This window comes from Perna viridis, chromosome 2 (genome assembly GCF_037379345.1).
Source record: "Perna viridis isolate PV_CMFRI_1.1 ecotype Kerala chromosome 2, ASM3737934v1, whole genome shotgun sequence".
NCBI classification, from domain to species: Eukaryota; Metazoa; Mollusca; class Bivalvia; order Mytilida; family Mytilidae; genus Perna; species Perna viridis.
In genome coordinates, this window is record NC_142446.1 from 53051800 (window position 1) to 53065153 (window position 13354).

The 13354-nt window shown below is 32.3% G+C and overlaps 1 protein-coding gene across 5 annotated transcripts in view; it reads left to right on the forward strand.

Moving 5' to 3' along the window:
* LOC148625995 (uncharacterized) overlaps positions 1–13354 on the forward strand; it is a 54449-nt gene that overhangs the window by 25738 nt on the left and 15357 nt on the right. For 4 of the 5 annotated variants that reach the window (XR_015919971.1, XM_088569520.1, XM_088569522.1 and 1 more), the window contains exons 17-23: positions 1278–1292; positions 4594–4673; positions 5402–5551; positions 7445–7523; positions 8545–8630; positions 10306–10446; positions 12272–12362. Coding sequence is in view for 4 of the 5 variants with exons in the window: in XM_088569520.1 (XP_088425646.1) it covers positions 1278–1292; positions 4594–4673; positions 5402–5551; positions 7445–7523; positions 8545–8630; positions 10306–10446; positions 12272–12362 (642 nt within the window). In the remaining variant the exon portion in view is untranslated. The remainder of the gene's footprint in view (positions 1–1277; positions 1293–4593; positions 4674–5401; positions 5552–7444; positions 7524–8544; positions 8631–10305; positions 10447–12271; positions 12363–13354) is intronic. The other variant, XM_088569521.1, reaches the window with a different exon arrangement.

Sequence of the window (13354 nt, forward strand, 5' to 3'; positions counted from 1 at the left end):
CTTGCCAAAACTATGCAGACTTTTTGTGTCACGCTAGAACTCTAACAAATAGGCTTCTGGAACAGAATGATATTGCTACAAGATTAAAGTCATCACTTCAGAAGTATTATGGTCGCCGTCATGAACTCGTGGATCGTTATTGTGTATCCATCTGCACCATGGAAATTGATTTGTTCAACAGGTCATTGTTTTCCTTTCCTCGTTTGTCTACCCCGGACTTGACTTTTTATGATCAGCTCGGCAGGTGTTTCTAGAAAAGCAGAGGACGCTTACCCTACCGGTGCACCTGGTCTATGCTCCTAGTTTTTAGTGGAGTCCGAGTTGCTCATTTGCTTTTGTTACTTTGTATGTATGATTTTAGTTGCTTTATGTTCTTTGTTGTGTATGTCTGTTTTCAGTGTCTGTTCTTTGTCCCTGGATTACATTCTTTTGATTACCGCTATAACCTTGGTTCCCTTGATTACTCTTTAACAAAGGACTTGAATCATTTTGAACTAATTTTTAGGTGTGTATAATTGTGTAATATTTTTTTCCACACAGGCCAGATTTTAAAGGAGGAGTGTTGTGGTAATGCCAAAGTACTTTAACGCTTGCACATTTTTAGCTCCTGTCCATAGTCAGGAATTTCTGGCCTCTGTATTGTTTCGTTTTCTCTTTCATTTTACTCTTTAAATATATTGCTGGAGTTAATAGGGGCAACTATTTTGGTGTATCTGTGTATATAATTATTTTTGGGCCAGCTGCAGCCTGCCCAGTGGTGTGATGGTTTCCTTGTCGTTGATTGAAGATTATGGGTGTCCTTGAACGGACATTTTTCATCCTAGTGGGGTTATTGTCTCCTTGATATATTCATTATTTCCATTCTTGTTTTATTGTTATTTCTTTGACCAAATGGCAATTACCTGATGGTCTGTAGTTCACTTGACTTACATTATATTCTCCACTTATCATTTTTTATTTTCACTGAGGGCATCTTTTCACTAGCAACACATACATGAAATTTACATAATTATCTTCTGGTAACTTGTACCCTCAAGTTTGAAAGGTAATGTGTTCCATTCCTAGCCCAGAGAAATGAAATAGTTTAAAATTAGAAGTCAAACCATAACTATTAAGCATGCACCATTTAATGTATAGAGGGATGCATTAAAACCCATCGAAGAACTTTAAATTTTAAAGAAGCAAGGTTCCTTGTCCATCAAGCAAGATAGATATATTTGTCATGTCACTAACAGAAAACCTTTTACCATTGTTTCCTTTCTTCATGTTTTTTATAGGATTGTATTGAACAGGTAATTTCTTATTTTATTACTTGTGTTAGTTTTTATACTTAGTACACCATGCTTATAAAATGCACTAAATAACTAAAGAGAACATTACATGATTAGCAGTTCACATCATTTAAAGGTTTTTATACAACCCCAAATAATTTGCTGTCATATAATGGTATGTTGTTGTCAACTGTCTCATCTGTGTCACTATTATCCATGCACAAAATTTTTACATGATAACTTGATTATTAGTTGGTGGACATATATAAAAATCTTTCCACAAAGCTCCAAACTGCAATTGTTTTTGGGGGGGTTATGGCCTCAATAGTTTTTGAAAAAAAGGACAAAAGAAGTGCCAAAAGCAAGCGTTTCAACTCAAGTATAAATGTATGGATTTCTATGATATTGTAGCTGATGGTCAGACAGGTTTGTTGGTTATGACATACACATTTTTGGAATTAAAAGCTGAAAAGTGCCAAAAACAAGTTCAACTTTGTTTCCAAAATATAGCTCGGGATGGATCTTTATGATTTTGTTCCAGTAGGTTCCACACTACAAAAGAAAGGTGTTTTGGTGTTATAACCAATAATGTTTGGAAATAAGGTTAATAAGGGACCAAAAGCTTAAGAATGTGACCTAATTAAATGTGTGTGGATCTCTTTACAATTGTATCACAAGTTCCAAATCATTTAAGTTAGACTGGGAGTGATTTTTTTATCTAGGGTTTGACCTCTGCAGTTGTATGAAGCTGCACCATGTGAACCATTTGTTTTTTGTCATTACATGTACCAGTATTTTAATCCCTTTTTGGTGTTGTAAAACTAAATGTTTATTTATTATACCCTCTGCAAACAAAGTTAGGGATATAATACAGAAATCATCCCATCTGTCTCACTGTCCATCTATCTGTCCACATTTTTTGTAAGTGCAAGTCTTCCTATACTGCTCAAGAGATTTTGATGAAGTTTTATAAGAAGGTTAGGTATCATATGTTAAATTTGCAAAAAGAAAGATACAAGTAATTACTACTTGAGGACTTCAAAGGGAGACAATCCAAATGAAGGATTTTTACATGTTAAAGTCAAGTACTCCCAAACTGCTCAAGAAATTTTTATGAAATTTTATTGTAAGACTGGGTATCATATGTATATCTGCATGTAGGAATATCATTACTGTTGGATGACTTCCTAGGAAGATAATCCAAGAAGTTTTTTACATATATCTAAGTCCACTTGAAGTTGGGGGTATTTTCTGTGAGCTTGCTTACAGTAATTCTAGTTGATATTGCTGAATAGAACTACTTGTTAGATAATTATAGTATAACTCATTGGAATTTCTGAATAACCAAAATATGGTCACATGGTGCAGAGAATGCCAAAATTTTTTAGTGTACAGAAATTTCCTGCACAATTAAATCTTCAAGCATTCTTGGTAGAGGTACATGTTTTATTTGGGTTATTCACAATTTCCAATTGGTGATCCTATTTATTATTATATATATATATATATATATATCAACAAAATTCATTGTTATTTATTTATATCCCCACTTGCAAATGGAGGGTATACATATACCCCTGAAATGATCTTGACAAAACTTTATAAGCACAGCTCTTAATCCCCCAATGGACATTTTATGAAATTAATAAGAAATGTTTAATCATCATTTGTGGATGTACTTGAGGGAAAACAATGTCCAATGCTACTAAAGAAAGATAAGCCAACTGAAGGGTTTAACATGGTATCAGTTCATATGAAGCAGGATCTGTTCTCTACATGAAGTTGCTCAAAATGATTTTTGTTAAGATCATTTAGAAGTCAGGTTTTGATCAGTATAATTTGTCCTTCATTATATCATTTAAAAATTTTATGAAATGATAACTGATTAACTTGATGTGATACTTTTGTGGTTGACTATTAATGTAAACTATTAACTTACATGGCCAAAGGGCCATATGAGCTATTGCCATCACTATGTGTCCAGCATTCGTTGTCATCTGTCGTCGTCCATTGACTTTTTACAAAACAGTACACATATCAGGAAAGGAAAATTAAAGTTGAATGAAAAAATATTTCAGATTGATATTGTTATACTCTACATATGTTTATCAGGATGCACTGATATATTAAATACAGGTGTAAATAAAACAAAATAATTGCTGCAAAAAGCACTAAAATAATCCTAATGTAAAACTCTTATAGATTATACTTTAATTACATAAAACATGTGAACCATTTGCAAATACTTCTTTTTGTGGATTAGGAAGTTTATTCGATTTTGGAGTTTATTTAATTCTGCGTCTGATTTGTTCTATTAGAATATGTGTTTTCTTGCTTTTGAAATTAGAAAAAGTAAAGTTGATTTACAGTATAATAACCAATGCAATTTCATTTAAAATGTTTATGACTGGTTGCTCTATCAGTATGTCAGTCTGTCTGTTATCACAATTTTGTTCCCAGCATAGGAAATTTTTGTAGTTAAGATAAAATGAAAACAATGGCATCATTTCTAACAGTGTAAAGGGTCATATTAAATTATAATAAGTCGCTAAAAAATTGATTTTCTATTATTTGCAGTTGAGCCACTCAAACTGTTAATTAATTTAACCCCTTTAATACTTCCTTTTTTCTTCTGGATAAAACAGGTGTGTGCCAGACACTGTTCTGTATTATCATACTGGTATAGTTGTAGTTATGTTATTTTGAGAAAAAAAAATATATGTATTGATTCCTATGTTTGTTTTGTGGTGCCCTTCATGGCCATGGCCCTTTGATTGGAAATTAAACCATTCTTCTTTTTCTTCTGTTGTGGGAGGAAGAACTTGTCTAGCTTGGGGACTTAGGTAAATGTCATGAATTTAAACTTGTTGCCTTGATACTTTGTTCATTATTTATTGAAAATCATTCAAAGTAGGATCAAATGTTAACTATAAATTAGTTGATTTGCACCATGCTCCGAGACTGGGTGTTTGATATGAGGGTACATGGGGTATACAAGTGTGCTCACTAAGGTTCTTCAATTAAGAAGATATGAAATACGTATATAAAAAAAATGTAATATGAATTATATATTTTCATTACATTTATATAAATTATGACATTTGTCAAATATTTACTTCCATTAAACACATCCTGACTTCAAACTAAAATTACTTTTACATGTCATTCATTTTTTTTTTTTTTTTTTTTGATGAGGGGGAGGGTATTTGAAATTTCCAGTATAAGTTTTCATTACTAATTTAAGTTCTTTCATAAGTATGAAAAATACTTTGATACTTTGGTAAAAATATATCCTGTAATATTATATATCTTAACTTTACAGATCGATTGTTCTGATCATGATTTAACGATTGTCAGGTTACTGAACAGTGCTGCCAGAGGTGACTTATTGACGATGAGAAAGTTAGCATAAACTTAACAGTAAAAATGAGTGTGAATGTTTCTCCCATTTTAAGGTGTTAATAAAAAATGCACATGACTTTTTAATTATTTGGTGTCAATTCAATTTCTACTTGAGCTTTCATGTTTACTGAAGATTTCTTGGGAGATAGTTTTTTCTCTAACTGGAAAATAATTATATTCCTGACATTAAGGCCAAATAAAATTATACCTCTGTTTCCTGTTACCCCACTGATTCAAGCCTTGACCCCTTCCACCAACTGTGACTTATTTTCAAGTTAACAAACATCAGATACTACCACCAAACAACCTGGCATTTTACAGATGGAAATCAAAAATCAATTTTTGGTTTCCGTAAACTGTGGATGGTTATTAAAATGTTTTTTTATGAAATTTGAGAAAAAATAAGTAAATAAAATGAAATCTAAACCAACCAACCATTTTTTTCTGACATGTTACAGGGAACAGAGGTATAATTTTATTTGGCCTAAGTATTTAAGGCAAAGAAATGAGTTCTAATTGAGTGATTCAGACCCTCTATGCTGTCTTGCATGTGTTTTTAAGCAGCCATTAATGCATACCTGCAAATAAAATTTTGAACATCACATGACTTTTAAAACATTTTATGATCAGTTGAAACAGCAGTGAATTTTTTTTGTTGATCTTGTACTAACCTCTGTCAGTCTTGTTTATAGATTATATCTTTTAAAAATGATCTACAATACTTGCAGACTCCAAAAGTCAGGTTGTGAAATGGATGCTAGAGACTATGACCAGAGAACAGCTCTACACATAGCTGTTAGTGAGAACCAGGAGTATATTGTAGAATTTCTTCTGGAGAAATGTAAACAACAAAACATTGCAATGCATTTCAAAGACAGGTATGTTCTTCTAGTTTACTATACCCCACGAACGACGTTTGGGGCATATAGGAATCAACTCTGTCTGTCTGTGTCTGTCTGTTCAACCATCTTTCTACATTTCTAGTCACCCAAACTCTCCCACTCTCTCTAAACTGATCAGTGGATCTTGGTGAAATTTGATAGGTAGTTGGGCATCATTTGAAGATGTGCATGAAGGAATATACTATATTACTGTCAAGGACTCCAAAGGGAAGTAATTCAGCTGAAGGGTTTAACATATTAAAAACTCATAAGTGCAACTCCCCCTAAACTGCTCAAGGGATTTCAGTGACTTTTTTTTTCCCCCACAATGCATCGCAAGGGGACATGAAAATGCCAGGCGTCTGTCCGTTTGTCGTGCCGTCTGTCCGCATTTTCCGAACTTTTTTTTGTTATGTTTTTACCAAATAAGTTTCTTTTTTGGTATGTGGCCTTACTGTGAAGAGTTACAGATTAAGTTTGACTTTGGTTATGGTTGAATGATTTATACGGAAGTTACAGCCCTTGGACTTAGAACATTTCAGTGAATTTACAGTTTTCAGCTTTTTTTTTGTAATGCTTTCACCAATAGATTTTAGATTTTGTATGTAGTCTTCCTATGAGAAGTTACAGATTAAGTTTTACTTTGGTAAGGGTTGATTGATTTTTATGAAAATTTCAGTGAGTTTAAAGTTAAAGGGGACATTGGAACGCTGTTCTTTTATTTTAGTACAATTGGGCATCACATGTGGGATGATTTCAAAGGGAGATTGAGCTGAAAGGGCTATTACCTTTAACCCAATTTTAAGTGGGTGGTATTCTTTTGTGAGCTTGCTGACAGTATTTAAAGTTTTGAAAATATAATTATAACCAACATAGCAAAGTAAGGAGTATAATGTTTTTATCATCTTTCTGTCTGTTTGTCTTTCCATGCCCCTGCCACCTCTAGTTGTCACCTGAATCGTGCCTTCATTTTTTTTATTGATTTTCTTAGAAACTTTAGTGAATGGTTGATAACATTAAAATCTTGGAACATAAATCAGGAGACTACTTTTTTTGCAGGGAGACTTAATAAAAAAAAATAATGATTTAGGATTCTAGCCTGAATATTGCTGCTATTTTCTGTAGTTTTTTTTTTAATGGAAAAAATGATTTTCTAGTACACAAGTTTTTCAAAGTATGACTTTGCACATCTTTTAACTCCAGATTGATGAATTAGCTGGCATCTTTTATAAATGCCTTTTGTATATGACTGCAAAAATATTGCTGTCATTTAATGGAATGATGCTGTCACTCTCAGTGTTCTTTCAAATTAGTCAGCAAAGACCTAGATTATTTCTTATTACAATAATATTTTTTTATTAAATGATTAAATTTTACATCAAGATTTCACACCACAAAGGGTGGGTTCGAACTAAATAGTTTTTTGAATTAGTGTGTCTAAATGGGGCCAATGATACCGCAAAAGTAATGCTAGGAATGATTTTTTTGGGTGGTAGCCATATCCATGAAAGAATAAACGCCCAAGAAGGGACAAGATACATTTATTGTGGTTTTGGGGCAGTACCTCGTGTTTGGATCTCTATGAAATTGTATTTGAGGTTTTGAGGGATAATTGCCCTTACCATTTGGGAATGAAGGACAAAAAAGGTGTCAGTATTGACTCAGAAATAAGCTTTTCTCCAGTTTAAGAGAAGTTGCATTTTTCCTATTTCTCTATACAAATTTTGAAGTTTGTAGAACTCTTTCATTTCGGTCAGAATCTTATCAAACATTTTATCACAGTTCAAATTAAGACCAATGAAAATTTTATGTTCACAGGTTGATAGGTTTTATAGGGTTCAACTTTTTTGTTTGTTTCAAGCTGCATCCACTAAAGCATTTAATTTGCAGATGGAACATGACTCCTTTTGAAGAATCTAAAAAGAAAGACGGACAAACTGTTTATAACATGATGCTGAAACATTGTCAGGTAAGTCCTTGTTTTAATTAGGTTGTCTTGAAATTTGATCTGTCATCTGAGGAGTTATGAAATCATATCCCAGAGGTAGATTTTTTTTAATTGGAATAATTGAAAAAATGCAGTGAAAAGATATGAAATAATTATCCAATCATGTCAATACAACAATAAAACAGTACATTCTGAAATTTATAAAGAAAAGGTTGCTTTATACAAACCTCATAAAATAAGGTTGTATAATGGAATGGTGATGTTGTCGTACCAGTATTTTGCACTAGCATGTAGTTCTAATATGCTAAAGCTATTATCAGCAATTCAGTAACAGAAAGTTTCTTGGTTAGACCAAATGAAGGTTAACAGTATTTTGATGCATATGATACTTTCATGTAGTCCCCTTTTACAGTTTTTGTCAACCGTCTGGAAGGTCAGAAGGAGTATTAAAATGGTAGCCATCTTTAGGATCTAATTTCTGTGTTTTTCTGTGAAATTGCTTTTTTGCCTTCCATATTTAGGATTTATTATACCCCCCTCCTCACACTTGTTAGTATGAAGTATATAGTGATTCTGCTGTTCGCCCATTCATCCATTGAGCATTTATTTGCAACTCTTCTTGCTGTCAGGGTGGACTTTGATGAAACTTTCTCTCATTCTTTATTACAGGATACATTGTACCAATGTGTAACTCATATTTTGATTTTCGATCTAAAATCTTAAGGGTTTCTTGATGCAAATTGGTCAACCAAAGGTGGAACATTTTCTAACAGTAATTCCTGTAAAACTGAAGAAAGGAATTTGATGAAACTTTTACACAACCTTAATCATGTGATCCCAATATTGTGTATCTCCTATTTTTTCCACCTGAATGATTTTATGGGTTTCCTGATGCAAACCATGGACTTTGCCAATGGTTGACTAAGGAATGCCATCTTCTAATCGGCAGCTGTCCTTTGTTACTGTACTTTTAAAAAATTAATTGACAAAGCAAGGAGACATTTAAACACCCTTCATTTGACCTTGTTGAACTATATTACAGGGATTGGTTGACACCGAGAATGATGAGTATCATACTTGTCTGTTATTAAATGCTGCTAAAAACAGAGATGTAACAGAACTAAAAAGGTTTGTAAAAGTGGTTAGCACTGGCTAGGAATGACATTTCTGGTACTTTATTCATACACATAGGTGTCACCTTCAAAAATTCTAAAGCAGGAAATCTCCCCCTTAAAATTTTTTTAAGATTTTATTTTTTGACATGTTTTGACAAAAATTGAAGTTACAATTTTAAGCTGAAAATTCATATAAGAAGGCATAAACTTTCCCGAATGTGGCAAAATCTCCCACTTTTAAATGGGCATGTAATCAGGTTATTGTTTCCCTTTTCATGAAATATCAGGAGGCTCTCCTGGAGAGTTAACTCCTTTGATTTGACCAGTGTTCCTTTTTGGCCATCATTTGTATGATATAAATTTATAGGTTTCATCAATTAGCTTGGATAAGTTCTAGGTCTATGGTTTCACTATTATAATTACATTTCAACTTTAGTTTTATCAATAAATCTGGGTTTTACTATTTTGTGTCTTTCAAACTGAGTTCAGGTCTAATGTAAAAGAAGGGAGATTGTATTGAGAGCTGTTCCATACCGGTTTATTTTACAATGTACATAAAAGTAAAAAAAAAATTATTTCGTATTTTAACAGAAAATGATGTAATTTTAACCATAAACCTCCAACAAATCTTATAGTTTTATGTGGATGATTCAAAATTCTTTATTGAATTCCGAAAACCACTGAAATATGGTGAAATTAGCACCACCTGAAAATAACATGCTATTTCGTATATAAAAAAAGGGTATAAATATACCCCCACCTTTTGTTTGGGGGATATATAGGAATCACCCCTTCTGTCTGTCCATCTGTCTGTCTGTCTGTCCACTTTCCTTGTAAGCACTTGTCCGCACTCCTTCTAAACTGCTCAATGGATTTTGATGAAATCGGATTACTCTAAAGGGAGATAATCCAAATTATTGGTTTTATATGTAACAACTTGGTTAGTGCAACTCCTCCCAAACCCCTCAAGGGATTTTGATGAATTTTTTTATGAAGGTTTGGTATCATATGTAGATGTGCTTGAAGGAATATAAATACTATGGGCAGACTACAAAGGGAGATTACCTTAATTAAAGGTTTTACATTTTAAAACCTTGTAAGCTGAACTCCTTGGAAATCCCTCAAGAATTTTGATGAAATTTCGTAAGAAATTTTGGCACCTATGTAGATGTGCTAGAAGAAACATATTTACTGTTGGAATACTCCAAAGTAAGATAATCCATTTAAAAGGTTTTACATGCTAAAACCTTGTAATTGCAACATCTTCTAAACCGCTTAAGGAATTTTGATGGAATATTATTGGAAGTTTGGATATCATAATGGAGATATACATGAAGGAATATATTTACTGTTAGATGACTCCTAAATCGAGGGTTTTACATGTTCAAACCTTGTAAGAGCTACTTCCACCAAACCCCTCGAGGGATTTTAATGTTATTTACTAAGGTTGGGTATTATATGTAGATGTGCTTGAAGGAATAACTGTTGGATAACTCCAAAGGGAGATAAATCCAAATTAAAAGTTTTACATTTGAGTCCATTTGAAGTTGGGGATATTCTCTTTGTGAGCTTGCTAACAATGTTTCTAGTTTAAAATTGTGATTGAAAAAAAGTCGGAATTTCTATTTTTTTAATTCAATTTAAAAATTTCAAATAATATGAGAATTAAATATGATTTGTATTAACAGGTTGCATAAGGAGAAGGTTGACATGAATCTTAGAGATTATGGAGGTAGAACGGCTTTACATATAGCAGCAGCTGAGGATAATGTGGATGCTGTTGGATTTCTTGTTAAGATTGCTAAAGTTGCTGTTTCTATTCCTGACAGGTATTGTTAATTATAAAAATTTCAAGTTTTTTAAGCTCTCATCGTTGTCGTCGTGGTTGTTAACATTTTCTCAAAAGTCTTGGAGTTATTGCCATTTTTCAATGGTTTGCTATTTTTAATGTTGTTTCTTTCAAAAATCTACTCCTCTGACACTATTTTATCAATTGAAACCAAACTTGGTATGATTGTTCCTTGGGTTATCCTGCATAGAATTGATGTGGGGATTTTTGATTTGTGAAGAAAACATGGCCGCCGTTCCTAAACACAGAAAATAGGGGTCAAACAGTAGTTTTTCACATATATCTCCAAAACCATTAGGTTTAGTCAAATTCTTTCAATAGCTGATATGATCCTCATTTTAGGACTACAAAAGTCTTCAGGCATAAAAGTTGTCAGACGACTCCTTACAAGAATTATTGCCCTTGTAATAGGAAAAATGACATTTTTTTTTTTACAGTTTTCAGCCAATGTCTTGAAAACTATATTAGATAGAAACTTTTTCATTGCTGAAATGATCCTTATGATAAGTTTTACCAAAGTCTTCTCGAATCAAAATTGTTGAACAACTCTTGTTAAATTTATTGCCCTTGAAAGATGGAATTGAACCAGGTGAGCCATTCAGGCTCCTGGGAGCCTCTTGTTTGTTATAAACATGTTTAATCTACCCCTGTCTATCTGATCATCAAGTAGGGACCCTACATTGTGTAATCTGTAACTCCAAAAGTATTGAACAATATACAAATATATATGCAAACTTTGCACAGTTATTATGTAAGGGGGCTGGATCTGCCTCTTTCAGCATGCTGAACTTTTTTGTCACTTTGTGTTGTCCAGGTTACCTACTTAGTGTAATCTACACCTTAATAAGTATATTATCAAGTAGTACTCCAGCTAAGAATCATTCACTATCTGTAATATGTGAGTCCCCCCCCCAAAAAAAGGGCTTCAATTTTTTTATTATTGTTATTAAGTTGCTTTACAGGTCAATATGATGAAATGTATAATCATTCATTCCAATCTTAGCAGAAATCCAACAGTTTCTATTGTATTTTAGTGTTATTTATGGAGTTTTCTCCCTTAATTTTGAATTCTACAGTGCATTCTATATGATATTTATCTCATATGAACAAGGGTTCTATGAAAAGCCAGATGTCAATTTCTGTTCACCATAACATTTTAAACAAAATATCTAAAATAAAAATATGTAGGGCCTCCAACCATTAATCACATTTTGCATGCTTCTTAGCTGGAGAGGTACTTAATGCTAAAACGTTATTGAAGACATGCACTTCCTATTATGGATAAATTTGAAAAATATTTGATATGAGTTTCACTTGTTTAAGATGGCCATCTTTTTAATAGTACCTGTATATGCTATCATAAGTACATTATTTAGGTAATTAGAAACCCATATTATAGTTTTTATGCCACACACATTTTTGATGTTGTATAAATTTTCAAGCTTCTTAAATTGAGTTTTATTGAATCAAGAAAGGAATTATGATACTAATGTGTGAAAAGTTATATTCTTAAATACCATTTATATTTATAAAATGACTGCAGGTTATTTTCAAGTGTGCACCATGAGCATTGAGGTTTTTTCCAAATAGACTGAAAAAATAAAACAGTCATTCGTTATAATTCAATTTTTGTATCAAAATTCATGAGTGAACCATAAAAAAATTGATGACGTCATACACACATTACAAAATTTGGTCTGTGAGATAATGGACAAAAATTTTTATCCAATCAGAAAGCGTGTTTCTTCTGAATTTGAATTATTTGGAAATATTTCACAATATCATTTCTTATGTTTTCTTTCTAGGGATAACCGCTTACCAATTGAAGAAGCAAAAAATCAGGATATTAAAGAAATTATAAGGAAAGGTGAAAATAACCCTAAGCAAACTACTGAGGTAATTAAGTAGCTGTCTTTGTAAGAATCATGCAAAATCTGAAAAATGTGATACACCCCAAAGAAGGCTACATATTTTTATTTTTGTAATTAAGTTTTATGAGTCTGTATAATAAAGTGTGTAATTATTCATTCAAATCTGCCTGCTCTTATGAGATTATCAACATTGAACATACAATAGATTCTATTGTATTTGAGTGTCATTTACAGGGTTATCTCTCTTAATTTTGAAATCTACAGTGCATTCTATATAATTTTTATCTCCTTAGAGCACAGGTTACATGAAAAACTGAATGTTTATTTCTGTTTATCATGGCAATTCAAACAAAATATCAAAAATAAAAATATGTAGGCTTTCCAACCATGAATCACATTTTGTATGATTCTTAGGTGGAGTGCTACTTAAAGTGTCCATCTTTACATTTCATATTTCATTATTTATTTTGAGAGTTTTCTAATTTAAATTCCTTTTCTCTCATAGTAATTGACAGTACTTATATATTTTTTAATGCTAAATTAATTTCTTAAGTCCCGTACATAAATTTTCATTGGACACACACACACACAAACACACAAACTAAATCAAAAATACTGTTTTCTGAACAAACTGAAATAGTTTAGTGACTTTTTAAGTAAAAATATTTTATACTTACCGGTAGGTATTGTCTGGGTATGAGGGGAAAAGTAAGCTTATTTTCCCCTGAAATACTACACTTGCCTAAGGTATAGCTGAGGACAAAAGTTGTAACAGTCAGGAAGTTTTTTTATTATACTGGAAGAGACAATATTAGACACAAATTTATACTAAAGACTTAAAGATACAACTTTACTAGATCTCAGGAAAAAAAAAACTCCATTTACATATACTCATTTTAGTACAATCATATTTTTTTTATACAGACACGCAAATGAACCTGCCGACTGTCCATGTTGTTTCTGTTGTCTGACTGAAGTTTAAAATCTCTGGACTCGACTTTGAATTACAATGAATGC